General features: G+C 41.3%; 2 protein-coding genes across 3 annotated transcripts in view; one reads left to right on the top strand and one right to left on the bottom strand.

Moving 5' to 3' along the window:
* LOC138763964 (ferric-chelate reductase 1-like) overlaps positions 1-5,988 on the bottom strand; it is a 41,480-nt gene extending 35,492 nt beyond the window's left edge. The window contains exons 1-3 of one of the 2 annotated variants that reach the window (XM_069939048.1): positions 5,744-5,988; positions 1,395-1,591; positions 468-616 (exon numbers count right to left, since the gene is read on the bottom strand). In XM_069939048.1, the coding sequence (XP_069795149.1) occupies positions 468-616; positions 1,395-1,590 (345 nt within the window). In that variant the 5' untranslated portion in view covers position 1,591; positions 5,744-5,988. Of the gene's footprint in view, positions 1-467; positions 617-1,394; positions 1,592-5,563 lie in introns of both variants that reach the window. The other variant, XM_069939047.1, reaches the window with a different exon arrangement.
* Positions 5,989-9,094: 3,106 nt separating this feature from the next.
* Positions 9,095-27,938, top strand: part of LOC138765335 (glycogen debranching enzyme-like) — a 79,833-nt gene continuing 60,989 nt past the window's right edge. The window contains 7 exon segments of the mRNA XM_069942377.1: positions 9,095-9,311; positions 12,564-12,692; positions 21,749-21,953; positions 22,713-22,882; positions 26,573-26,611; positions 26,614-26,818; positions 27,745-27,854. Coding sequence (XP_069798478.1) covers positions 12,611-12,692; positions 21,749-21,953; positions 22,713-22,882; positions 26,573-26,611; positions 26,614-26,818; positions 27,745-27,854 — 811 coding nt within the window. The 5' untranslated portion in view covers positions 9,095-9,311; positions 12,564-12,610.

Below are 27,938 nucleotides of genomic sequence, written 5' to 3'. Positions count from 1 at the left end.
TCATCCCTAGGTCATTAGTGTTCTGTCATTAGTAAGGGATTGTTTAAGATGGTATGTGAGTAGGAAGGGAAGGTTGTGAATCACTGCTCTAGACCCAATTACTGAAATGTTACTGAAATGTATTGCTTGAGAAAAATTGTAATTGGACCATTTCCTTTGGAGTTACGAAACCATGCACATAACAAGTAAATTAGGTACGATTAAAACAGAGGTTTTCAAACTTTTTCTTTCACCCACATACCACCTTAAGCAATCCCATAGAGCACCTATGGCATAGGGAATACTTAAAGTGGTATGTGAGTGGAAAGAAAAAGGTTGAGAACCACTGATCTAAAGACTTTTAAGAATGAGAAATAAATGATAATCCTGTGTTTGACACGTACAGCCTGTTATGAATCAAAAGAACTTTATTTTCTGATCTTACAACTCCTACACTATCTTTAAAATTCATAAGATGGCATACACACTTGTAGACCCCCACACGACAAGAGCTGGGAGTTCTTATCATCAATCACAGTAAAGGTCCCAAGAGGCCCAACGTTCAGGTCACCAGCATCTCGTGCTTGAATAAAAAATCCTTGGAATGAAGTTCCAGACTGCCTTACCGTGAGGGTAACTGAAAGCAAGGGAAAACAGATTCAGAGTACGGAAGCAAGTAATCCACAAGCAAAGTGACACTAGCCACACGAGACAAGGAAGGTACCAATCATCTTCCTGTCAAGTGACAGAAAAAAATCCCTCCTGTCCACCCCAGGCTTGCTCAAGATGATCAGTTCAAAAGCTGAAGTAAGATTTGCAGTAATCCATTACCACACATACATTGTGAATGGTCTTAATTTATTCTATTGTTCAATACATTTACAACAGTGTGAGAATTGGACCGTTAGTAAATTGGTTACAGTAGGAGTGAATCAGTGGAATTCCAATTAAAACTAATTATTTCCCCACATCAATTATTTTAATCTCTGCAAATCTTTAGTCTGATGTTTCCTTCTCCAATCACTGGAGCACTAGTTGTAGAGAAGATACCGAGCTAGTGCCTGCTCTCAGTGACAGTTCCATGAGTGTATCATTAAAGTTGATAATCAAGAGGGTTCACAGAAACTTGCTGTAATTCTGATGTTTGTCACATTACAATCTTTACCATAAGATTAATCACAACACATATTTATGCCAATGGGTTAGTTGGGTTTAAATGACTTCATTCTCTGCTCATATTCCATCCCATAATAGTGTGAAAGCAAACTGGAAACGACAGAGACATTCAGAAAAGAACATCTAAAAACCTCTTGCACGTTTTACTTTAACCTGAAAAACAAAATTTAAGCCGAAAAGAATATCTAAAAATAATTGTTACATAAATTTGGCAAAGTTTTTTTTTAAGCTGTTGGTACCTTTTATTTGATCGTCAGCATTGATCAGAGTTTTGTCCACGGTGATAATGGCAGGACCTGGTGATTTCTGAGGAATACTTCCATGCTTTGCCATCATGGAGTCACAAGCCACAGTCACCTGACCATTTCCAAAGCCATCGATATGTTCCACAAAGATGTAAAGCACAACAATAAGTGCAGGAATGTGCAATCCCATACTAGTGTGAAATCAGACAAGAACTATTTTAATTCGTGCTCATTTAAGTTGGAAAACCAAAAGTTTTTAGCAAGCAGTAATCATATTTATACCATCAATTATATTTAAGAATTTCTTAGTTAAAACTAATTTTGTCATGATCAACAAATTAATTTATTCCTGACGTCAAAACTTATGAGTCAGAAGGTTATAGCGGGGGCACTGACAGTGATTTTTCAAAGATCACTGGAGGAGGGGGTGGTACCACAGGACTGGAGAGGTGCAAATGTAATTCCGTTGTTCAAAACAGGCAGTAGGTGTAGGCCAAGTAATTATCGGCCAGTAAGTTTGACTTCGGTGGTGGGGAAGGTTATGGAGGGTATTCTTCGAGATAGTATATACGCATATCTGGATAGGCAGGGATTGATTAACCCAGCAAGGGCTTCTAAAAGGAAAGTTGTGTTTGATGAACCTTGTTGAGGTTTTTGAGGAAGTGACAAAAAAGGTGGATGAAGGTTGAGCGGTGGATGTGATCTATTTGGATTTTAGTAAGGCTTTTGATAAGGTTCCGCATGGAAGGTTAATAAGGAAGGTTCAGTCACTAGGAATTAGTAGAGAGATTGTGACATGGGTTCAGAGGTGGCTGGCAGATAGACAGCAGAGAGTCATGGTGGACAATTGTATGTCAGGTTGGAAGCCTGTGACAAGCAGGGTGCCTCAGGTATCGGTGCTGGGTCCCTTGTTGTTTATCATTTATATTAATAATTTAGAGGAGGGTGTGGTTAGCTGGGTAAGCAAATATGTGGATGATACAAAAATAGGGGGAGTGGTAGATAGTGAGGTAGATTTTCTTGGATTACAGAAGGATTTGGGCTGAAAGATGATAGATGGAATTCAATGTAGACAAGTGTAAGGTGTTGCATTTCGGTAAAAATAACCAGAATAGGACATATACAGTTAAGGGGAGGGCATTGAGGTACGCAGAGGAGCAGAGGAACCTGGGGGTTATGGTACAGAGTTCACTGAAGGTGGATTCCCATGTAGACAGGGTGGTTAAGAAGGCATATGGTATGCTGGCCTTCATAAATCATAGTATAGAATATAGGAGCTGGGAGGTGATGCTGCAGCTGTTTAAAGCATTGGTGAGGCCAGGTTTGGAGTACTGTGCTTAGATCTGGTCTCCAAATTATAGAAAGGATTTAGATAAGGTGGAGAGGGTCCAGAGAAAGTTTACAAGGATGTTGCCTGACTTACAGCATCTGGATTACAGGGAGAGATTAAGGAGACTGGGACTTTATTCATAGGAACGAAGATGACTGAGAGGAGACATGATAGAGGTATTTAAAATTATGAAAGGAATAGATAGACTAGACATAAACAGACTCTTTCCCCTAAGGGCAGGGGAGGTTGGAACAAGAGGCCACAAGTTAAGGGTAAGGGGGCAACACTTTAGGAGAAATATTAGAGGTGGCTTTTTCACTCAGCGGGTGGTGACAGAATGGAGTGATCTTCCAAATGAGATAGTTGCGGCAGGGTCCCTTCTGTCATTTAAGAGCAGGTCGGATGTGTACGTGGAGGTGAGGGGGTTAGAGGGTTATTGGCGAAGAGCGGGAGGTTTGAGCTAGTGGAGTTGTTCTAGTGAACCGGTGCAGACTCGAAAGGCCGACATGGCCTGTTTCCGCTCCGTAAATGGTTATATGGCAATAATGAATTAGAAAAGTTGGCCTGTTTCTGTGCTGTTCAACTGTTATGTGTTGGTGCAGAGACCCGCTGATATGTGTCCTTTGATATGAGGGCCCTGATGGGTTCAAGGTGTGAGAAAAATTAGGAAGGTGGGAGGGATTCAATAATTTTTTTTTATTAGACCAATGGGAATGTAAGTGGTATGAATGAATCTCTGGGAAGTGAGCTGTAGCAAAACAATTTTGGGAATATCGTCAATGTAATGCTGTCAATTACTGACATGCTGTAAAACAGCAGGCAAAGAATTCATCCTATATCCCAGGTAATATTTAAACTGAAAGTCACTGCAGGTTGAAGAGGGCAGGGCATTGGTCAGAGGTTTCATTGGATGAGATGTCAAATTGAAAGCATTCATCCTGACTGGTTGAATTAGGTCATATAACATCAAATGAATAACAATATTGGAGTTGCCTTGGTCATCATCTAACAAAAAGTTAGAAAATAATAGAAAACAAAAAATAGGAAAGAGTAACTACAAAATTAAATGATCAAAAACACAAAATACAAACTCATAAATGAAAAGGAAAGGTTCGATAGGAAATCTGATTAAAGGATAAATGAGATGAGACCACCAAAGAAAGACAGAGGAAGAACAGGACAGATGAAGCCACCATTGACTTCTGTGCTATAATAAGCAAGTTAAATGCTAAGACACTGAATGCCAGACCTTTAATGAGGAATGAGAGTTTTTTTGTCATATATAGTATCAGAATTTATTGTCATGAACAAGTCATGGCATTTGGTGTTTTGTGGCAGCATTAAAGTGCAAACATTCATATTATAACCATCTTACAACATGCCTATAAATAAAAAATATATTAAAATAGTAGTGCACAAAAAGTAAGGCAGTGTCTTTGGTTCATTGATTATTCAGGTCAGCTGTCCCTGTGCCATTGAATGCTCATCTTTTGGCTCTTGTACCTTTTTCTCGATGGTAGCAGAGTGAAGAGTGAAGGGGATGTGGCCTGGGTGGTGGGGGTCTTTGAGGATAGAGGTTGCTTTTTTTAAGACACCATTTAATCTAGATGTCCCTGATGAAGGGTTCTGGTGCCTGTGATGTCGCAGGCTGAGGTAACAACCTTCTGGAGTTTATTCTTGTCCTGAGATTTGGCGCCTCCATACCAGGCAGCGATGTAACCAGCCAGAATGCTCTCCGTGGTACACCTGTAAAAGTTTCTGAGAGTTTTCAGTGACATACCGAACCTCCTCAGACGCCTCACAAATTATAGCTGCTGGCGAGCATTCTTTGTGATTGCCTTAACATGAAAGCTCCAGGACAGATCCTCGTAGATGTTGACCCACAGGAATTTGAAGTTCTTGACCCTACCCACGAATGACCCCTCAATGAGGGCTGTTCATGTTGCCCTGACTTCCTTCTGAAGTCCACAATCATTTCCTTGGTTTTGCTAATGTTATTGATGTTGCACCATTCAACGAGCTGATCTATCTCCCTCCTGTACGCTTCGACATTGCCATTTGTGCAATGTACAGATGCACCAACATTTTTACTGACTGCAACCAAACACCAACTACCATAGAATACATTAAATTACAGCTATATGCCCACATTGTCAATAATAAATACAAAAGTTTGATAAATATTCACATTCATTTTTTTCTTGCCCTAACTGCAATTGTGACATTTCAATTGTGCAAGAAGATCTTTTGGTGGTCTCTGACTAGTTTACATGTAGGGTTAGGGTAGTATGGGGAAGTACAAGAACAGATGGCTGCTGGATTTTTTTTTAAACTTCTTGAATCTAGAGATACTGGATTTCAGGCTTCTGCTTCTTCTTAAAGGTAGCAGTGAAAATACTTGGATGATGGGGGCCAGGGGTTGGCTGCCTTCTTGAGGCCCCATGCATGACTGACAACATTCACATCCTGTTGATACTGATACTTACAAGGAAACTAATCCGTCCCATTGAGACGAGGTGCCATTATTGATGGCCAGGATTTTGTTTCATGGCAAACGAGCCTGTCAGTTTGCAGCAAAACTCAGAAAAGAATTGCAAATGACAACGCTCTCTAACCACCACCACTCCTCAGCTTTTTTTTTCTGATTATAGATTTTAGGAAATTAAAATGGCATGGCAAGTAGCAGCAAGTGACAACAGGTCCCTTTGCGGTTGGTAGCTGAGTGAAAATGAGAGAGCACTACGACGCACCCGTAAGAAAGTTAAAAATCCTCCTTGATCTAACTGAGCACGAACTTATTTTCACCCCTTTTCTAATAAGCTTAATGCATTACCTCAAATTACCATCAACTCCACTTGCGTTCACCTTTCGCAGCCAGACCTGAGACTTAACAACTTAGATTCCGGATCCCCGAGAGAGTTGCAGCCCACTGAAATTTGCTGTGACCGTTCAAGAATGCAGGGAGCTTGGTTCGCTCGCACCGACCTGGCGACGTGGAACTGCGAGCCTTTACCTGCGGAGCGTCAAGTTTCCCTGGCGAGGCGGGGCTGCATCCAAACCGAGGAACGAAAATTGAACCGGCGCCGCTGTCCGAAAGTTTTCTGTTTCTCATTCGAGCCTTTCTTGTAGTTAATGCAATGTTTCCATGACATTCATTCAAGCGATTTGTCATCTTACTTCTCAGTGAAAGCATTTGATGGGGCGTCTGAAAAGCTCGTCTTTCCAGTCTTTCTACTTTGGTGCCCGAATGCAGGCAGATCTTCCTCAACTGTATGGTTCCTCCTAGTCCATTCTGATTACCTTGAAGTTGGGAATTGATCGCACAGGCTTGAATAGGCAGGGGGTGGGGGGTTTGGGGAGACCACCGGTTGCTCTCCGGGACGTCGGAACACCTCGCTCGCTCCCTTTTCTGCAAAATCACATTTAAGGATGAATCACTGTCCGCCGTTTAGCCTGATTCTTCTGGACAACCTGCCTCAAGAAATAACCATGATCTCAATACATAATTCAAATGGGGGGGGAGGGGGGTGGGGGGGAAATCAATGGTACAAGTTGTCCATCCCTCCAAACAATCTCATCCCTCTCCTGCCAACAAAGCCCCTAAGAAGAGAACGAAAAGGAAGATAGATATGGGGGAAAGGAAACAGAAAAGCAAGTCAAAAAAAGAAGAAAGAAGGAACTCTCCGGATCCAGTATGCAGTTCAGAGAATCTCATTCCTTTTCTTACCTAGATCTCAAGTAGGGGAAAGAACCAAGAGGTAGAAGAACTCAGAAACAGAATATTCAACCCTGCGTTCTCTGCAAGGGTGTCCACCATGCCTGCAAAAACTTGTTATACTTCTTCCTTAGATTCTAAGGAATTTTCTCCAACTATTGCATTTCATCCAGACATTTCCTGGCCACCGCCAATGCAATTTTAAGAAATTCTAATTGGTACTTGGACAGTTTCATTTTGGGTTTTACCTCCACAGAATTTCCTCGGAGAAACGATGTTGGACTTTGTGGTAATTGTTTCCCCATTAATTTGATCTAATAAAATTCCTAAACTTTCCCCAAAAAGGTTTCACTTTACATCATGACCAAGTGGAATGTAAAAAGGTTCCCATTTCTTCACCACCTCTTAAAACATATATTCGATATATTAAAATTTAATTTATGTAATTTCTGCAAAGTAAGATATAGCTGATGCAAAAACTTATATTGCACCAATCTATATCTTACATTGGTCAAACGGTCCTGACGTAAATCAGATTAGTATTGGATCACCAATTCTAATATTCAAGTCTGATTCCCATCTTTGATTTATTTAACATCTGCTTAGGAGCAAGGAATACATTGCAGATGTAAACTTGCCTTGACTTCCCCTATCGAATCATATTCTCCATTTCACTCCACTCTGGTAACATCATGGCCGGTCCCAATTCATCTCTGAAAAAAGCTCTTAATTGAAAGTAGCAGAAGATTGTATTGTTAAGAATATTATATTTATTTTGTAAATATTCAAATAACATTAATTGCCCTTGCACATAACAATCCTCCTTTATGGGACCAAGATTCAATTTATTGTCATAGTAATAAGTGTCCTATTACATGAAATTTCTTTTTGCCTGCTGCAAGGCAGACAATTTGCCATGGGCAGAAATTGCCTAAGTGCCTCTTATATTTCTTACAGTCAGACTTAGTCAGAGAAGGAGAAGCAAAAGAGTCCTCCTGAATCAGAGTGTCTGTAGATTCACCTCCAGCACTTCTGCAGTCACCCAGAGTCCAGTCCAAACCATTGGTGACCCAAGCTCCAGATCTGAATCTCCAACACCGTCAGAGACCCTTCAGCACCCTCTCACTACCAATAAGTGGTAATTCTGCCTCGGCCACAGGAAAAAGAATCTCAGAATTGCATTTGATATCCTGTATGTAGTCTGATAATAATTCTGAAATCTAAATCTGAATCTCAGATATGAAAGTGGCAGTGAGGTGCCTTAATTAGCTGCTGTAATCCCCCGATATCACCAATGCCCTGTTGTCAAGGAGTCCCAGTTACTAGCTTTCAAAATTATTACTGCTGATCTTTTGAATTGGAACTTTATCACTACTTGGATTGAGATAGCCAGATCCTCTAAGAAACCCAAGAAACATGGTTAGTCAGGATTCAACATAAAGGTGCAAATTAACTGAAGTGAAATTTATTACCGTCTGATTGCACAAGTATAACTGTGATGCCCTGCTGCAGCAGTAAGCGGAGACAAAACTAAAGAAAGACCTACAACAGGCTTTATTCAGTTCAAAGTCTCTGCTACAATGGTAGCTATACTGGTGACTCCCGAGTGACCGGCTCGGGAGGGGCCGGCTCAGGATTGTATCCCGGGAGGTTGATTGACAGCTGGCCGGGTGGAGTTAGGTCTACAGGTCAGCTGATTGACAGCCGGCCAGGTGTGATCTGTCCTCTGGTGATCTTCCTGCAGGTACAGAGATCGCCCCCTGCAGTAGGCAGAATCTCTCCATGATTCTGCTCTCCGGTCCTTGGCACAAAACACACAGACATGACACACAAACAGACAAGCAATACATATGTCTTTCTGCTATGTGGCATCGGTGCTACATACACCATTTAAAAGAACCCAAACACTACAGAAGAGACTCCATGATCATCTTTGTTACAGACACTTAGAGAGCATCTCAAATATGCTGGTTTGAGGTCCTTTCGACAGATCATGTTAGATTAACACATGCACACACTCACACACTAGTCCTATCACGATTTACACAGTTCTGCCTCTCCATGTGCCCACCATCTCGCTAACAAAGTTTCCTCTCTGCGGCATCATAAATATTCTTATTCTCTGGCTTTTTCCTACTGGATTGAGTAAATGAGTCAGTAGAAAGAACCCTCAGAAGTCAATGTGCAAAAATCCTCAGCTATTCCAGAACAACATGATGAGTGCAAAGAATTCAGATAGGATGTTGGACCTCGCCAAACCATCTTCTTTCATCAGGATCCAAATCTTGGCAAGAGGTCAGGAGGGCAAGGTTATAAATTTGAACGTGGCAGCTGCATAAACATTTGGTGGGGTCACTTCTGGAGTATTGTGCTCTGGAGTAGGCTGGGGTGCACGTGTGCCGCTTGGAAAATGCAACCTGAAGGCTTGCAGAAAGCAAGCAGTTCTCCATGTATGATTCATTTCCATGCTGCAATATACATGTAAATCTGCAGAGTGAAGCCTCAGTGAAGTTTATAGTCATGATGTAACAGGTGACATCACAGTCGATTGAACCACGGACAGAGTGAGGGGGCTGCATTTAAAAAAAAAGACGGCATTTCATTGCAAAGGTCGCTGGCTGGGTGATAGGAAGCAGCCCCGGGTGAGCAACGAGCGCAGGATCGCTGCAGCGCTGAGGCACAGGGCGGGGCGGGGCTCCTGCTGCCCCGCACTAAGATGGTGGCCTTCGTTTTCCATAGGCCTGTGCGGGGCATCGGGCTCAAGCGCAAGTCGGCTGGCCGGGCATAACCGACCTCCCTCTGCACTGACCTCCCCTCCCTTTGGGATCTGAAAGCTCAGGGCCGGCGCCTGCTTTCGATCGGCGAGGTGAGAGCGCGGACTGAGAGGCCGGGCCCGGGTGACCTTGAGGTCGGGACGATCTGAGGCGGCGATGGGAGAGAAAACTGGGCGGGCGTGTGAGAGGTTCAGTCAATCCGAGATGGGGGGTGGGGGGGGGTCGGTGAGGTCGGGGTAGGGTGGCCATTTCCAAACAAGAGGAGATGGTCAGAGGTAAATTGTAACCGAGTGAGTAACCTAGGATAGTGTGTTTCAAAAGTTAGAACCTGTGTCCATGTTCGATGGACATATACAGTATCAAAACGTAAAGATTTAAACAGTGTAGCAAACACAGCGCGGGTGTGTGTTTCACCCTCTCTCTGTGTTTCATTCTCTCTCTGTTTCATTCTCTGTGTTTCATTCTCTCTCTCTGTGATTCATCCTCTCTCTGTTTCATTCTCTCTCTGTTTCATTCTATCTCTCTCTGTGTTTCATTCTCTCTGTGTTTCATTCTCTCTGTGTGTTTCATTCTCGCTCTCTGTTTCATTCTCTCTGTTTCATTCTCTCTGTGTGTTTCATTCTCTCTCTGTGTTTCATTCTCTCTGTGTGTTTCATTTTCTGTGTGTTTCATTCTCTGTGTGTTTCATTCTCTGTGTGTTTCATTCTCTGTGTGTTTCATTCTCTGTGTGTTTCATTCTCTGTGTGTTTCATTCTCTGTGTGTTTCATTCTCTGTGTGTTTCATTCTCTGTGTGTTTCATTCTCTGTGTGTTTCATTCTCTCTCTGTGTGTTTCATCCTCCCTCTGTGTTTCATTCTATCTCTCTCTCTGTTTCATTCTCTCTCTGTGTGTTTCATTCTCTCTCTGTGTGTTTAATTCTCTCTCTGTGTGTTTCATTCTCTCTCTGTGTGTTTCATTCTCTCTCTGTGTTTCATTCTCTCTCTGTGTGTTTCATTCTCTCTCTGTGTGTTTCATTCTCTCTGTGTTTCATCCTCTCTCTCTCTGTTTCATCCTCCCTCTGTGTTTCATTCTATCTCTCTCTCTCTGTTTCATTCTCTCTGTGTTTCATTCTATCTCTCTCTGTTTCATTCTCTCTCTGTTTCATTCTCTCTGTGTGTTTCATTCTCTGTGTGTTTCATTCTCTGTGTGTTTCATTCTCTGTGTGTTTCATTCTCTGTGTGTTTCATTCTCTGTGTGTTTCATTTTCTGTGTTTCATTCTCTCTCTCTGTGTGTTTCATTCTCTCTCTCTCTGTGTTTCATTCTCTCTCTCTGTTTCATTCTCTCTCTCTGTTTCATTCTCTCTCTCTGTTTCATTCTCTCTCTCTGTTTTATTCTCTCTGTGTGTTTCATTCTCTGTGTGTTTCATTCTCTCTCTCTGTGTTTCATTCTCTCTCTCTCTATCTGTTTCATTCTCTCTGTGTGTTTCATTCTCTGTGTGTTTCATTCTCTCTCTGTTTCATTCTCTCTGTGTTTCATTATATCTCTCTCTCTGTTTCATTCTCTCTGTGTTTCATTCTCTCTGTGTGTTTCATTCTCTCTGTGTGTTTCATTCTCTCTGTGTGTTTCATTCTCTCTGTGTGTTTCATTCTCTGTGTGTTTCATTCTCTGTGTGTTTCATTCTCTGTGTGTTTCATTCTCTGTGTGTTTCATTCTCTGTGTGTTTCATTCTCTGTGTGTTTCATTCTCTGTGTGTTTCATTCTCTGTGTGTTTCATTCTCTGTGTGTTTCATTCTCTGTGTGTTTCATTCTCTGTGTGTTTCATTCTCTGTGTGTTTCATTCTCTGTGTGTTTCATTCTCTCTCTCTGTGTGTTTCATTCTCTTTCTCTCTGTGTTTCATTCTCTCTCTCTGTTTCATTCTCTCTCTCTGTTTCATTCTCTCTGTGTGTTTCATTCTCTGTGTGTTTCATTCTCTCTCTCTCTCTGTTTCATTCTCTCTGTGTGTTTCATTCTCTGTGTGTTTCATTCTCTCTCTCTCTCTGTGTTTCATTCTCTCTCTCTCTCTGTTTCATTCTCTCTGTGTGTTTCATTCTCTCTGTGTGTTTCATTCTCTCTGTGTTTCATTCTCTCTCTGTGTTTCATTCTCTCTGTGTTTCATTCTCTCTGTGTTTCATTCTCTCTGTGTTTCATTCTCTCAGTGTTTCATTCTCTCAGTGTTTCATTCTCTCAGTGTTTCATTCTCTCAGTGTTTCATTCTCTCAGTGTTTCATTCTCTCAGTGTTTCATTCTCTCTGTGTTTCATTCTCTCTGTGTTTCATTCTCTCTGTGTTTCATTCTCTCTGTGTTTCATTCTCTCTGTGTTTCATTCTCTCTGTGTTTCATTCTCTCTGTGTTTCATTCTCTCTGTGTTTCATTCTCTCTGTGTTTCATTCTCTCTGTGTTTCATTCTCTCTGTGTTTCATTCTCTCTGTGTTTCATTCTCTCTGTGTTTCATTCTCTCTGTGTTTCATTCTCTCTGTGTTTCATTCTCTCTGTGTTTCATTCTCTCTGTGTTTCATTCTCTCTCTTTCTCTCTCTCTCTCTCTAGTAACCAATGACCATCCCTCCTTTTGGAATGGCACCCTAGTTGGGCGAGGAGCCGTCAGGCCGTGCAGAGATCCCGGGGTGGGTGGGTGACGGCTAGTGCAGAGACCCCGGGGTGAGGGTGAAGGGGTCAGAAGGGAAGAGAGAGCCTGGGGTGAGTGGCCGTGTAAAAACGGTACGGTCAGGTTTATTTATCCTACTGGGTAGGAGTGGGGGGGGGGTGTGGTTCTCCGAGTGGAGGATGGTCCTGGGAGGCGGGGGTCTCCGAGTGGAGGATGGTCCTGGGAGGCGGGGGTCTCCGAGTGGAGGATGGTCCTGGGAGGCGGGGGTCTCCGAGTGGAGGATGGTCCTGGGAGGCGGGGGTCTCCGAGTGGAGGATGGTCCTGGGAGGCGGGGGTCTCCGAGTGGAGGATGGTCCTGGGAGGCAGCGGTCAGAGAGTGGAGGATGGTCCTGGGAGGCAGCGGTCAGAGAGTGGAGGGCTCTTTAAGCCGGCGGAGTTGGAAATAAAACCGAGCTGCTAACTGAGGAGCGAGCGCTGCCCCCGTTTGCAATATCGCAGTCGTCGCCTTGGACGTGGTTGAACCACTGCGCTTTGCACCCGACTGGGAGGCTATTTCTCCGTGGGGAGGGAATTGAGTCGAAGCTCGCTGGTGGGGTGACCTGCTCCCACTGATTTGCTTCCCTTTCCGCCCATCTCTGCTGGTGTTTCTAATCTTAACCTTGTGAAAGGTGGGGAAACGTCCGCTTGATGTACTGTTTGTCCATTTGTGTCCGCTTTTCAGGGATTGCCAATTTCATCCTTTTTTTCTGGGACGTTCGGATTTAAAACATGCAACCTCCCAAACAAGTTCGAACTCTTCACTTAAATTGTTTCGACAAACTTGAAAGGACGCTTTTTCGGCTTAAACAAGGTTAGTGCTTGTTTCAACCCCAACGTTACTGAGCCAGCATCTGCTGCGAGTTGAAAGAGACCTGTCGAAATGAGTTGGACGTGCCTGTGAGTCCATTTTTATTTAAGGCGCTATAAAGCACCAGTGTTTGGTTCCATTGGGCATGAAAAAAAAGCTTTAGAAACCCATGTGAGGAAATGCATATTATAGATCTGGACACAGATAAGAAGTACAGCAGCTGTCTAATTTGGGAACAGTGCCACCGACCAATGCATTCATGTCCATCGGGTTCCGCTGAATATTTTGTTGTTTTCAGGGCAAGCTGTTGCATGGCATTCCTTCCTTTAGTCGTTGCAGTAAGTTAATCTATCTGGAAATCTTGAGCTTGCAGAAGATTTCTTCCTGCTCTGATCAATATTGAGATGCTGGCAGCCTGACCATACTGACTTTTCTCCAGTGCTTTTTAACCCCCTGGTGATTTGCCACTCTCGACCTATGCTTGCATGGGCTTTTCCAATTTGGAACTTGTCATTTGGTTTTGCTTGCACTTGTACATGGGCCAAATCTCAAAGGTCTCCTGTAACACAGGCCCAGTTTGGAAAGTTGACCTGAAAGTGTTGCAAACGTCCTGGCTTCCCCTTCTCCACAGTGTGCCCAACCCTCTATAGATGAAGAGGAACCCGTTGACATCAATATTTTTTATATCTGAATTAGAAAGCGTGGCAAAGGATGTTAAGTGCCTTTGTGGGCATTAGGCCGGGTTTCTGAACTGTTGAAACTGTAAGGGAGGACATCATTTAACCCTTGCCTCCAGCAAGGGTTTGTTTGTTTAACTCCCAAACAAGAAAACATCACTCTCCAGCTTGTCTTCAATTTTCCCCTCTAGAACCTCTGCAAGATCCTGTCTTCAAAGGAACCTTTATTATTTTTTGCCTTGCTGATACCTTAACACTCTTGGTACAAAGATTAGCTGACACAATAAATTGCTATTTTGCTTGGGTTCGCTTCTCTTTGGGCTGGTAATACCATTAGGTTAGCTAGGACGCAGACCTCTGAGGGACACTGTTGAAGAGAGCAAATTGTGCTCCATGGTTCAGGTAAGCCAAGGGAAGGCTTCGGCATTGGGAGTTTCGGTGTGCGCCTGTAGCCAGATTGCCGAGGGGAGGGTTCCGAGTCGTGCTTTGGGAGTGCATGTCAATGGAGCCAGGAGCTCATGTTGCCAGACTCCGAACCCTCCCCTTGACCTATGCTGAAGCTCCTGAGTCCCAACTCTGAAGTCTGAACCCTGCCCTCTCCCCTCAGCCTACCGCACGCACACCAGAGACTTGGGGGAGGGGAGGGTTTGGAGTTGGCGTCGAGAACTGTAGGCTGATTGCTGAGGGGCGTGTTTGTCCTTTGGAGTTGGATGCCAGGAGCTCAGGACAGATACTAGCTGGTTTCTAATAGCAGAATAACTATCAATATACATAGGTAATAAATTAAAAAATATATAAATTCTTAAAAGAAATCAACTCAGCAATTACTCCATGCTATTTTTTGTTGTTATATTAATGATTTTGTTTATCATAGCTGTCGAAGTTTCATGAAACATGAGAACTTCAAAAGGCAGACTAATAGGAAAGCATTATTGAATTTCCATGTGTAAAGCCATGCTGAAATTATATAGTTACATTTTGCTCTGGGTTCTCTATCAATGTATTGCAAGTTCTTAAAGTTGTTGTGGAGTAATATGGAGATATAGGCATATCTAGGGTATGGCAACTAGGGCACATTCCCTGGGCACTACTTGCAAGTGGGCAGCACTGTCCTCACCTTGCCTGCCCAATATCCGAGTACTAGCTGGGCTAGCCCAAAACTATCAGTGGGAAGCTGGCAGGTCTGTCACAGCCTGACCTGCCGGCTGGCTGCCCCCCACTGCTGCCAGCCACTCTGTGACAGTATCTGATCAGCTGCTCATATCAAATGTTGGACAGCGCAGTTGGTGTGTAGCAGTTTAATGTGTGGCTTTTAATGGGAAGGGGGTGCAATGTCAGTGCTTGCCCTAGAGCACCACTCTACCTTGATATGCCCATGTATGGAGATACTATCCTTCCAGGCATGTACTCTATTAATGCTATAGATGATGCTGTCTCACAGTTGGGCAATTAATAGAACTACTATCTTACAACTCCAGTAATCTGACTTCTGTCATGAACTATGGCACTGTCTGTCTGCACATTCTCCCTGAGACCACGTGAGCTACCTCTGGACGCTTCAATTTCCTCTCTAATCTCAAAGATGTGGGCAGCTAGATTATTGGCCATTGATGTGTTTCAGTGAGTTGTAGAATCTGGGGGAATTGATAGAAATGTGGGAAAATAAAAATGGAGAATAGCATAGGAACATCGGAAGTAGGAACAGGAGTAGGCCAAAAATGGCCCATCGAGCCTGCTCCGCCATTCAAGACGATCATGGCTGATCTAATTTATGACCTAACTCCACCTACCTGCCTTCTCCCCATATCCCCTAATTCCTCTATCATGTAAAAATTTGTCTAACCGAATTTTAAATATGTTTAATGAGGCAGCCTCAACCACTTCCCTGGTTAGAGAATTCCAAACATTCACTACTCTCTGGGAAAAACTATTTTTCCTCATCTCTCTCCTAAATCTACTCCCCCGAATATTGAGACTGTGTCCTCTCGTTTTAGTTTCCCTGGCCAGCTCAAAAAACCTTCCTACATCTATCCTATCCGTACCCTTCATAATTATTTATGTTTCTATAAGATCTCCTCTCATTCTTCTGAACTCGAGCGAATACAATCCTAGATGATTTAATCTTTCATCATAAGTCAACCCCTTCATCCCAGGGATCAACCTAGTAAACCTCCTTTGGACCGTCTCCAAACCCAGTATATCCTTCCTCAAATATGCAGACCAGAAATGGACACATTACTCCAGGTGCGGTCTCACCAGTACCTCATACAGTTGCAACATTACCTCCCTACTCCTGAATTCAATTCCTCTTGCAATGAAGGACAACATTCCGTTTGCCTTCTTAATAACCTGCTGCACCTGCAACCTAACTTTTGGCAATTCATGCACAAGCACTCCCAAGTCCCTCTGCACAACAGCATGCTGTAGTTTTTCACCCTTTAAATAATATTCAGCTCTTTTATTTTTCTTGCCAAAGTGGATAACCTCACACTTACTAACATTGTACTCCATCTGCCAGTCCTTTGCCCACTCATCCAGCTTAACTATATCCCTCTGCAGACTCTCCACATCCTCATTACAATTTGCTCTTCCACTCAATTTGGTGTCATCCGCAAACTTGGCTACACCACATTTTGTCCCCTCCTCCAAGTCATCAATGTAAATGATGAACAGTTGTGGGCCTAACACTGACCCCTGCGGCACCCCACTTACCACTCTCTGTCAACCTGAAAAACTCCCATTTATCCCAACTCTCTGCCTCCTGTCAGACAACCAATTTTCAATCCAGGCCAATGTACTTCCCCGGACTCCACTTTCCTGTAACTTACTGATAAGTCTCTTGTGCGGCACCCTAGCAAACACTTTCAGGAAATCCAAATATACAACATCAACCTGTTCCCCTCTATCCACCGCACCCATTATATCCTCAATGAATCCTAACAAGTTTGTCAAACAAGATCTTCCCTTTCTAAAACCATGCTGCGTCTGCCTGATTGAACCCTTACGTTCCAAAAGTTTCACTATTTCATCTTTAATGACGACTTCAAGCATTTTTCCAACTACAGACGTCAAGCTAATTGGCCGATAATTTCCAGTCTTCTGCCTCCATCCCTTCTTAAAAAGTGGCGTGACATTTGCTCTCTTCCAGTCTGCCGGGAACTGCCCAGAATCCAAGGAATTTTGGTATATGACCACCAATGCATCAACTATAACTTCTGCCATTTCCTTCAGAACCCTTGGATGCATATCATCAGGACCAGGTGATTTGTCTGGCTTTAGTCCCATTAGTTTCTCCATCACTACTTCCTTTGTAACAACTATTTTATCAAGGCCCTCCCCAACATTCGCATCCTTAACTCCGCACTTGGGCATGCTGGACGTGTCTTCCACCGTGAAGACTGACACAAAATAATTGTTCAATGCCTCGGCCATTTCCTCATTTTTTGCTACCAGTTTTCTTTTCTCATCCTCCAAGGGTCCTATGTTAATTCTGGCCACCCTCTTCCATTTTATATATTTATAAAATTTTTTGCTTTCTGTTTTTATATTTTGTGCCAATTTACTTTCATAATCCTTTTTCCCATTTCTTATTACCCGCTTTGTAACCCCTTGTTGTCTCTTAAAGTTATCCCAATCTTCCAGTTTCCCACTGCTCTTTGCAGTTTTGTACACCCGCACCTTCAATTTTATACTCTCCTTTATTTCCTTTGTTAACCACGGTTGATTTTTCCCTCTCTTGATGCCCTTTTTCCTGACCGGCATATATTTTTGTTGAGCATTACAAAATATTTATTTGAAAATCTTCCACTGTTCCTCAACTATTTCATCAATTAGCCTGTGCTCCCAGTCCAATCTGCCCAATTCCTCCCTCATCCTATGGTAGTCCCCCCTGTTTAAGCATAATATATTAGTTTTAGATCTAACTATTTCCCCTTCCATCTGAATGAGAAATTCAATCATACTATGATCGCTATTTCCCAGATGGTCTCTGACTATTACATCATTTAGATTTGTAAAAATAGTTATGGGAAACTAAGAGCAAACTTGATGGGCCAAAGGGACATTTTCATACTGCATTATTCTTGTGGAACAAAATGGACATCGGAAGGTATATTGACTTAAAGATATGTGAAATAAAAGGTTTTAATGTTATGTTGCCCTTGGAGGTATGCATTCTACTAAGTGTACTTTAGTTCAAGATGATTTGTGTGCCAAAACATTTTCTTTTGTGTTTGAGAAAGGTATTCAAAGATTAACTATTACTTATTCTTGCAATTTAAAAAATATTTAGCCATTTCTAGTTTTGTGCTTTACATTTTTTTTTACAAAATATCTGTTTTTGAAAATTAATTTGGGCAATATTTGGCGGGGGTGGGGGGTGGGTGCAATTAGTTGCCCTTGCCGGGGCGCAAAATAGTCTGGCACCGGGCCTGCCTCTTCCGTTTCAACATGCCTCATTTACTTGATGTATCCTCTCCCTTTCCTAACTCCACCCTCCTCTTTTTCAGACAAAGACACCCATTTGTTCGCTGAACCCTGTAGTTCAGTGGTTGGGGTTCTAGGCATTGATTACCGTGGTCTTGGTTTGGTTTGCATTCATGCAAATAATTGTGTTAGTTTGGTAATTTTAATTATGGGAGCAATGAAGGAGACAGTCATAAAGAATTTAAAAGGAGCACAGGAAACCAAGCCAGGGATTTGAAAAGCCTTATTCATGGTCTATATTACATAATACATCCATGGTCTATGTACAATTTTTTAAGCGCATTTATATTTTTATTTCAATTGATCTAATATATATTGGCATGGGTGGCAACTAAGGATATGTGGAGTGTGCATGCTTTGTCTTTGGGAACTCCCAGAATGTTTTCTGTACCCTGGATGACTACAGGTAAAATAAATGTCATAATTTGAAGGATACTGAGGAGCTTGGGGGTTTGATAGGCAGCTGAAGTCACCATGGTCCATCAATTTTATTAGTGTTTTGGGACTAATTTGGAAAGAGGTAAAAATAAATAGGTATTATAGGAGATCTCAAGGAATTTCCCAAGGCTGTGAGTGTCTATTCATGAGAGGAGAAAGGTTAAGAGAGTTATAGAGAACTCTTGTAGTTTGGGGATGAGATAGGCATTTCTGCAATTGCAGACATGATTCTGGATGGTATATTTCCTACTAGTGCCAGGATTAATGTGATCATTGGATTTGCTTCATGAAGTTGTGGAGGCAGCCAAAGTGACCTATCAGTGCCAATGGGTTCTTTTTTTAAAAAAAAGAATTCCTGTAGGATTTTAAGAAATTTGGAAAGGAAATATAAATCAGGACCTGAAGGTGCTAATCTTTAAGTTACAGTGTGTCACAGGTAGAGAGTATGGAAATAGGAGGCTAGCACAGATGAAAACCTTGTGCAGGAGGGAGGCTTTAGATTCCTTGGCAATTGGGGCATGGTAGGTAAAACTAGCTCCCCCTCCCCCTTTTTATTAAGCATTAAACATAATTTAGTTCTATTAAAGACAAGATCTTGCACATGAGTAAAGCAAATTATGAAGATATGATCTGGCTTTAGCTGATTGTGGGAACTTCATTAAAAGTATAATAGTGGACATGCAATGGGCAAGTTTTTAAGAATGAACACTTGGTTTCCAATCTAAACAGAAAATGTGGCCTTGCCTTTGTTGTCAAGAGAAATTAAAGATAGTATTATCTTTATAAAAAGATGTAATATTGCTAAAAGCAGGAATTCTGAAGATTGGGAAGATTCCAGACTTCAACAAAAGCAGATCAAGACATTGATCAGTAAAGAGAAAGTAGATTTTACAAGAACAGGCTGGAAATATTAAGTCACAGAAACAGATTGTAAGAGTTTCTGTGCAATTAAAAAAGATTACCAAAAGTTATTATTGATCCTTTAAAATTTTAGACAGGAAAATGGGGGATAAGGAAATGTCAGAGAAATTACACCTGTGAATTAGTGCTATTGAATGTTTTGTGGGTAACATTTTGAAAAGTTTTTACCCAGAGGAAAGGAGACACAGAAACTTTCTGAAAATAGTGGTGAATAAATGCTGATTTGTATTGTTAAGGAAGTGTCCGGAGGACAGTTGGAAATTAACTGGGTTTGGACAGAATCGTCTTTGATTTGTGAAAGGAAAATAGTGTTTTGCAAATCTGTTGCTCTATTTTTTCTGTTAAAAACAGCAGAATGGACAGGGGGTGGGGGGGGGAAATGAGTTGATCTGTTAAGTTTGTGATTTCAGAAAACTCCATGGTCACAGAACAAGTGCAAGAAAGTCATAATTAACATAGAAGCAATGGTTCAGCCTAATTGGAGTATTGTGCCCTTTCTGGGGACTACTTTTGAAGCATTTTTAAAAAAAGATGGTTGACTAAAGTGGTTCCGGGATTGAGGGATTTTTGTTATGGAAGAAGGGGATGGGTTTAACGAAAGCCAGAGAAGTCGATGTTAATGCCATCTAGTTGGAGGGTGCGCAGTTGGAAGATGAGGTGCTGTTCCTCCAATTTATGGGTGGTTTCTGTCTGGCAGTGCATGAGAGCATGGACAGACAAGTCGGAAAGAGAATGGGATGGAGAATTGAAAAGGGTGGCATTAATATCGACTTATCCGGCTTTTGTTAAAACCCTTTCTTCCCCTATCGTCTCTCCTTTCCCTGTCACCTTTTGCACTGACATGTAAATTCTCACGTTGTCCCTTATATTCAATTAACACCTTTTGTTGGTCTTGATTCCTCCCCCATTGTTTGAATTCTGAGACTTACTGATGTATCCTGCTTCTACCTCTTCTGATTTTTTTTTTCCCACCCCCTTGAAGAAGGCCCCGGGCCTGAAATGTCGGAAATGTATCCTTGTCTCTTTTATACGCTGAAAAGACTGGCTGAGTCCCTCCAGCATTTTGATGTGTTTACTGCAGTCACGGTATCTGCAGCCTATCGTGTTTCTCTGATACTGCTGTATCTCTTTCCCAATGTGAGCAGTTGAAAGATGCTGTGTGTGGGGTGGAAGGGGTCCTCGATGATTTTGCAAGTCCTCTTCGGACGTCGATCCCAGTAGATCTCATCGATTGGGGAGGGGGTGGGGGAGGGAAACTCCAGTGATTCTCTCTGCCACTCTTGTGATCCTGTGGATTGCCTCCAATCCATTTCTTTCCAGCATCCTTGCCACATTGTGATACAGCTGCTATGACACTAAGGTTGACGTAATGCTTGATGGTAGTCTTGCCTGCATCTATCTTCTCAGGAAGAACAGTCGCTGTTGCGCCTCCCTGACAAGTGAGGCGATGCGTGTCCACAATTGGTCACGAGTTAAGTGAACTCCAAGGAAGGTTGCTCTCAGGTCCCTCTTAAATCTTTCTCCTCGCACCTTTAATAGGCTTGGTTAACAGTTCTCAATAAAAAAAATCTGAGTATCGAGGTGTTTGTTGGACATTATTGTGCATTGATTGAGCACTACATTTAAATGGAGCTGAACTTCAGAAGTATTTAACTGCAAATTTCTTTGTTGTCTCCCGGAGTCATGAGAGATACTGAATATTAGGTCTTGCCTCTGAGCTGCATGATGGAAGTCCTATTTTAAGAATTAAGTATGTTATTTGGCCTATACACCATGCATTTTCTCATTATTATGAACCTTTCATTATAGATTTTAACCGAGATGCCACTAATGGTTCAGTCAGTGAAGCTTCTGGAAAAATGTTCTTCGAAACAGCAGTTGTATTGAAAAAATTAGAAAACGTTGGTTTTATCACAACTGGTATAAAAGCTTGAGGTGGGCCCACCTCACTGACAAAAGGCAAAGGAGGAAAAACCCAACACCCAACCCCAACCAACCAATTTTCCCCTGCAACCGCTGCAATCGTGTCTGCCTGTCCCGCATCGGACTTGTCAGCCACAAACGAGCCTGCAGCTGACGTGGACTTTTTACCCCCTCCATAAATCTTCGTCCGCGAAGCCAAGCCAAAAGAAAGATAAAAGCTTGAGCAGTGAGGTCCGGATCTGGGCAGTGCTAAAGAAAATGACAGAATAAAAGGGAAGAAAATGTTTGGGGTTTGGAATGCATTGATGGTGGGAGTAATAGAGGCTGATTTATTGGTCCAATTTAAAAGGGAACTGGATTTGTATGGAAATAATTTTCAGATGGATTGTGACTTGTAGTCAAGATGGATTTGACAGGTTAATGACTGCCTGTTCTGTAAACATTGTAATTGTATTTATGTAAAATCTCTATTTTATAAGGATTTATTTTATGAAGAAATTTGCTTTCTGTTTAGATGATGTTTACCTTTTAAGAGAATTGCTGCAGTTGTTTAGTCAATGAGACAAATAATTTCCAACCAAAATAATACTGGCTATGTTTATCTCTGGTTTTCAGGGTATGAATTGCAATTTCGCCTTGGTCCTTCTTTACAAGGGAAAGATATCCATGTGCACACAAACTATCCTGTTGGTGCAGTAAACTTTGAACGCTATCGTTTTATTTTACTTAAGTGGCAGAATACGTCAGGAGATGACTCTGATAAATATTGTGCAATTGATCTACGGATGTCTGGATCATTTCAATTTTATTTTACCGAAGGGTGAGCTTAAATGAAACTATTTTTCCTGCTCATGATCAATCAAGTAATTTGTTAAAATAATTGCACCATTATTTTCATTTTGATCCTTTCTGTTGTGAAGCTGTTGAACCATTCTTGGTTGTAGTTCAAAAGTCATACACCACCACCTGCAAACCTGTTTTCTTTTAATGGATTAGACCCAGACAGTGAGAGGCCATAGCCCAATTGACTGGAAAGTATCACAGACAACTTCTTTGAGTGTATGACAATACATTGAACATATTAAGAAATTTTTAAAAATAGAAATGATACAGGAATAGACCTTTTGCATCCTCTGCCATTAAATAAGTAAGAATATGGCACATATTTTAATTTCATGCCACTTTCCTAGACTAATTCTATAATATCAAACTTAATTTTCCAACAATCTATCAATCCATCCCGAGTATGCTAAGCAACTGATTATCCATAGCCCACTTTCCAGTGATTTGCCACTCTCTGTTCTGAATTCTCAGCTCTCAATGGCTGGTTCTTTAATTTGAGGCTGTGAACCCTGATTCTAGATACTTCAGCCATGAGAAACATCCTTTGTCTTCCCTACTAAGCGCCAGTTTCTTTTCAATGAAACTGTGCATCATGTTTTTTTTTAAAACTGGCATAGCCCCAGACTGTTTACTGTCTTCTCACAGGACAATCTCAGCATCTGAGGAATCAATGTATTTCTTCAAACAATTGAAAACATGGAATGATTTACTGCCTAACTCTCCTTTTGATTTAAAGAAAAGAACAAAAGGGAGGTTCTGGCTTTTTTGTCGTGGATCCTATCCTACGCGTTGGATGCGACAATGAAGTTCTTCCACTGGACTGCATATGTGCTCAGACTTTTTTGTCCAAATGTCTGGGACCATTTGGTGAATGGGAGGATAGGCTGAAAGTTGCCAAACATTCAGGTAAAGAAGATCTTTGCAGGTGTTGAATGTTTATGTTGTGAAATATAGTGGTAATTACAGGTGGTTTAAGATGATCTCTATAAATAAGGTTATTCTTTTGCAAAAACAACAAAAGTAAAGGTAAAAGTTTTTGTTGTGAATAGGATATTCTAAACCACTGAATATTGCAAAGAATTTAGGAAAATTAAATGCCGTCTCCTAATTCTCTGTGATGTAAAGCAACACTTGGTGAATTGTGATCTGATTGCACAAGTACAACCGGATGAAACAGTGTTTTCTGGTCCTCGGTGCAAAACATGACATAACGCACATACAGACAAACAATACATTTGCAGGACAAATATTTTACCCATATAAATAAATATTGTTTTGTACAACTGAGAGTCTCGGATGGTTAGTGTGAGTAGTTCCTTTGGTTGTTCGGCGTTCTCTCTGCCCGTGGGAACAAGCTGTTCCTCAGCCTGGTGGCGGTGGCTCTGATCCTCCTGCATCTCTTCCCAAATGGGAGCAGCTGAAAGATGCTATGTGCAGGGTAGAAGGGGTCCTCAATGATTTTTGCGTGCCCTCTTCAGGCAACATACTCTTCTTCAATAAGTTCACCTTAGAATTTATACCCTCCAGTATCTTTGCCCTGTGTCTGCAATGCATGCTTACACCAAATGGGATGCAGTAGTTGCCTCAGCCATTCTGGCAATGCCTCTCAAACCTGTCATCTCTATGACTACTATATTCACTTGCTGTGGGATACGTGAGATTGTAAAGCAAACTTTCGTATGTCACAATAAACTTGAACAAGGAAGACTGAAGACAGAGGGTATGTGGTAACATAATCATCCATAGATTCCCCTGCAAAGTTGTACATCCTGTCTAAAAAATACTTTTATCATTCATTCGTGTTCATTGAGTGTGAATGCTGCAATTTGCTTCTCGATAACACTGAAAATATCTTCACCAGAAGAACTGCAGCATTTCAGGTGGTGCACCACCACCTTCACAGTCAGAATTGCTTAGTTTATTCTGTTTTCACTTTTCAAATAAAGTCAGATGCTTATTCACTGCACAGTTTCCCTCATTCGGTTCATTATGTAGATAACTGGAAGGGACAGGAGAATCTTAAAGTATGCAAACAATGAACAATTTATTCATGTATTTTAATTCTTATTTGTTTTCCTTAACTTAATTTTGTGTATTTAAACATTCTGATTTGTATCTTTTGAGGAAAAATATTAGCTCTAAAATTAAATACTCTGAATAAATTTGCCAATAATAAAAAAAAATCCATTTCCTTTTGATTTCTAAATCTACCTTTTTACTAGGCAGTGCATTTCAAATCCTAATCGAACATTTTATTTCTGACGTACTAAACATGACTCAAGGATGTTTCCATTTATGCTTCCGAATGATAAATGAGCTTGGGTTCACATTTCCCTATTCATAATCAATAATTCAAATATTCATTATATTCTTGGTAATATGTAATTATCCATCACTCATAAAAATGCAAAATGAAGATACATTGTTCTTCGATATATAATAATTTTTTTAAAAAAAATTAAAAAAAAAAATATATATATAAGATGCTTCATAACTATGGATCAATGAAGAACACTACATGACATCACATACCACCCTGAGATTTTTTTATGCAGGAGAGCCAGAATTTACTCATTGGTAGTGGATGAAAAAGCTGTATCCAGCTCATGAATGTAAATAAATAAAGAACTGTAAACAGATAATGAATAGTAACTGTGCAATACAGAGAGAATAAAAAAAAACAATAAAGTGCAGAATTAAGAGCCCTTAAATGAGTCTCTAATTAAGTTTGTTGTTGAGGAGTCTGATGGTGGAGGGGTAGCAGCTGTTCCTGAACCTGGTGGGGTAGCAGCTGTTCCTGAACCTGGTGGGGTAGCAGCTGTTCCTGAACCTGGTGGGGTAGCAGCTGTTCCTGAACCTGGTGGGGTAGCAGCTGTTCCTGAACCTGGTGGGGTAGCAGCTGTTCCTGAACCTGGTGGGGTAGCAGCTGTTCCTGAACCTGGTGGGGTAGCAGCTGTTCCTGAACCTGGTGGGGTAGCAGCTGTTCCTGAACCTGGTGGGGTAGCAGCTGTTCCTGAACCTGGTGGGGTAGCAGCTGTTCCTGAACCTGGTGGGGTAGCAGCTGTTCCTGAACCTGGTGGGGTAGCAGCTGTTCCTGAACCTGGTGGGGTAGCAGCTGTTCCTGAACCTGGTGGTGTGAGTCTTGTGGCACCTTTCCCTCTGACTGATGACAGCAGCGAGAACAGAGTGAGTGGATCCTTGATGATTGCTGCTGTTTTCCAATGTTCTCAATACTGGGGCGGGTTTTACCTGTGATGTCCTGAGCTGTGCCCACTACCGTTTGCAGGGCTTTGTGCTCCGGGGTACTGGTGCCTTCATACAAGACTGACACAGCTGGTCAGTGCAATTTCCATCAAACATCTGTAGAAATTTGTCAGGTTTTCTGGTGTCATAACAAACCCCTGCAAATTCTGAGGAAATTTATTTACATGGCTCACTCATGAAACAAATTTTATATAAACATATGAAACAATAGACTTCATTTGCATAGTCACTTGGATTTTTAAAATAATTTCTGAATAACAAGGCTTATTGGGTACAAGTGTATTGTTTATGGCTACTAGTACAACAATTTTTTTTTAAATCTCACAATCTGAACATTGTGCTATCACAGGCAAGTCTTTTGTGCTGTGACTTCATTTCGAATTTGACAATTCTTGGTATTTATATAATTAACTAGTTACATTTTCAAATTGATAAATTGTCATTCTTCACTATAAACCTCTATGTGTGACATAGTTTGGTTGTAACATCCAAACATTCTGGATATCTGTTGAAACAAACATTCCCTAAACAATTAGAATCAAAAGTCCACTTGTTCAAAGCCATTTTAAAAAAAATCTATTTTGAAATAGATGATCTTTCCTAATAAACATGCTTTAAATACAATGAGTTGAAGGACATCTGGTAGTGTGTACAAAGACTCTTGTGTCCTTCAACTGGTATTTTAATCCATGTTTATTGGAAAGGATCATCTATTTCAAAATAGATTGATTTACAAGGTTTCTGGAACAATATTGTTAATTCTGGAACAATTAGTTTGTGGAATTCTGATCGGAGTGATTTTTAAATATCAAATTGCTTTGACTGTCATTCCCATTAATTCCAAACAACCATGGTAATCTAGCTCTAAACAAAGAATTTCTGACTCTTCTGAGAAGGCAAAGAATATTTGGAAATGAACGATTCCATCTTTATACTATTTTGATAGCTTAAGCTACTTTGGCTACATTTGCTGTTCTTGTAATTATGGTTGTTGATTTAATCAAAGTGATATCGAAGTTCCAAGCAAGATGTGTTCACAAGGAGTATCCTTATCTCCTTTCCCTCCAGCCCTGTTGTGACCTGTGGCTCTCTGTTTGCTCTGTCTGATAACATTCAATTAAATCAGAGAACTTCTGGTCACCATTCATCTGAATTAATAGCTGTCCGAAAATAGTTTAACTGGTTACTTCTTTAGTACTGATGGTGATATCTGACTGTTATATTAACCAATATTATACTTATCCAAAAAAAAGTAACACATCGCCAATGGCTTCACATTAAATCTGGTGTCATTGTTAATATATTTGAATTCCATAACTTTCTTTTTAACAGGTTATAATATGATTCATTTGACTCCAACACAAACTCTGGGGTATCCAGGTCATGCTATTCCTTAGCTGACCAATTAGAATTAAATCCTGATTTTTCTCGGCCTAATAAAACTTACAATTGGAATGATGTTGCAAGACTGGTGGAGAAGTTAAAAAATGAATGGAAAGTACTCTGCATAACAGATGTGGTCTACAATCACACAGGTACCAAAATGTCAGACAAGTTCCTTGCTCGTGTTGGGCGAAGGTGCATGAAGTAGAAAGAAGCAATTTTTTTTTAAGACTTAGCTTCTGCTAATAAGATTTATTTACAAAGTCAGCTTGTTAGAAGGGATCAAAGATTTTTTTTCCCCCTCACCAAGAAATTCCTCAACCCGATACTTTTTGTGATACTGTTCTTTCCCCAGATTGTATTTTTATTATTTTGAATTTATAACTCTCAAAACACACCAGAAAAGACCATTACTCCTGGAATGCCTGTGTCTCAATACTCTCTGGGCATACTAACTTTACATTTATGAAGAATGTGAATGGGCGTTAAAAGAAAACTTTAAAAACACTTTCCAATTGCTTGATTTGATGATGTATACATTTTCCCAGATAAAGCTAAATGGCACTGACTTGTGGGACCCAAGTGTCTGTTTGTGCTATAAACCAGCCTTTCTTAACCTTTTTTTTGGCTATGTCCCCCACCCTGAGGACTCCGCTTAAAGTTTATGGCCTGCTTCCTGTTAAGTTGTCAAGTTTTAGTTTCTTCTGTACTTTTATCCTACCAACTGCTTAAAAACAAATATGCGAGGTGAAAAGAAAACAAGGATTTTACTTAAATTTGTTGTGCTCTTTCCCCCTCCCATCCCCCGCCCCAGGGGAGGGTTGGGGCCCCTGTTGAGAATGGCTGCTATAAACTGAAATCTTAATTGGTGAAAGGGTTATTTTTCTGACATTGTCTCCTTTTAAAGTTCTACAAAATGTTCCTAAACATAGAATATAAACACAATATTCTCATATTTCTAATATTTTCTTAAAACTTAGTTGGCTGTTCAGTCCATCTCTGCTAATGCCATCAATACCACTCGCCCAATTTTTAGACATAGAGCACAGTAGCAGGGCTTCTGGCCCATGAGCCCGAGCTGCCCAATTACATCCAACCTACAACCCCACTACGTTTTGAAGGGTGGCAGTGAACCAGACCCCGCCCCCCAGGGAAAACCCATGCAGACACGGGGAGAGTATACAAACCCCTTGTAGACAGTGCAGGATTCGAACCCTGGTTCTGACTGCTGGTGCGAACCATGCTGCCCCTTGTTTCCATGTAACCTGTCACACATGCCCATCCTCTGACCTCACTCCCTAAATTCTCTTCTGCA

Source organism: Narcine bancroftii, chromosome 5, assembly GCF_036971445.1.
Source record: "Narcine bancroftii isolate sNarBan1 chromosome 5, sNarBan1.hap1, whole genome shotgun sequence".
Taxonomy (NCBI): Eukaryota; Metazoa; Chordata; class Chondrichthyes; order Torpediniformes; family Narcinidae; genus Narcine; species Narcine bancroftii.
Note: the sequence above shows the minus strand (reverse complement) of the source record. Positions and strands in the feature narration are given on the sequence as shown.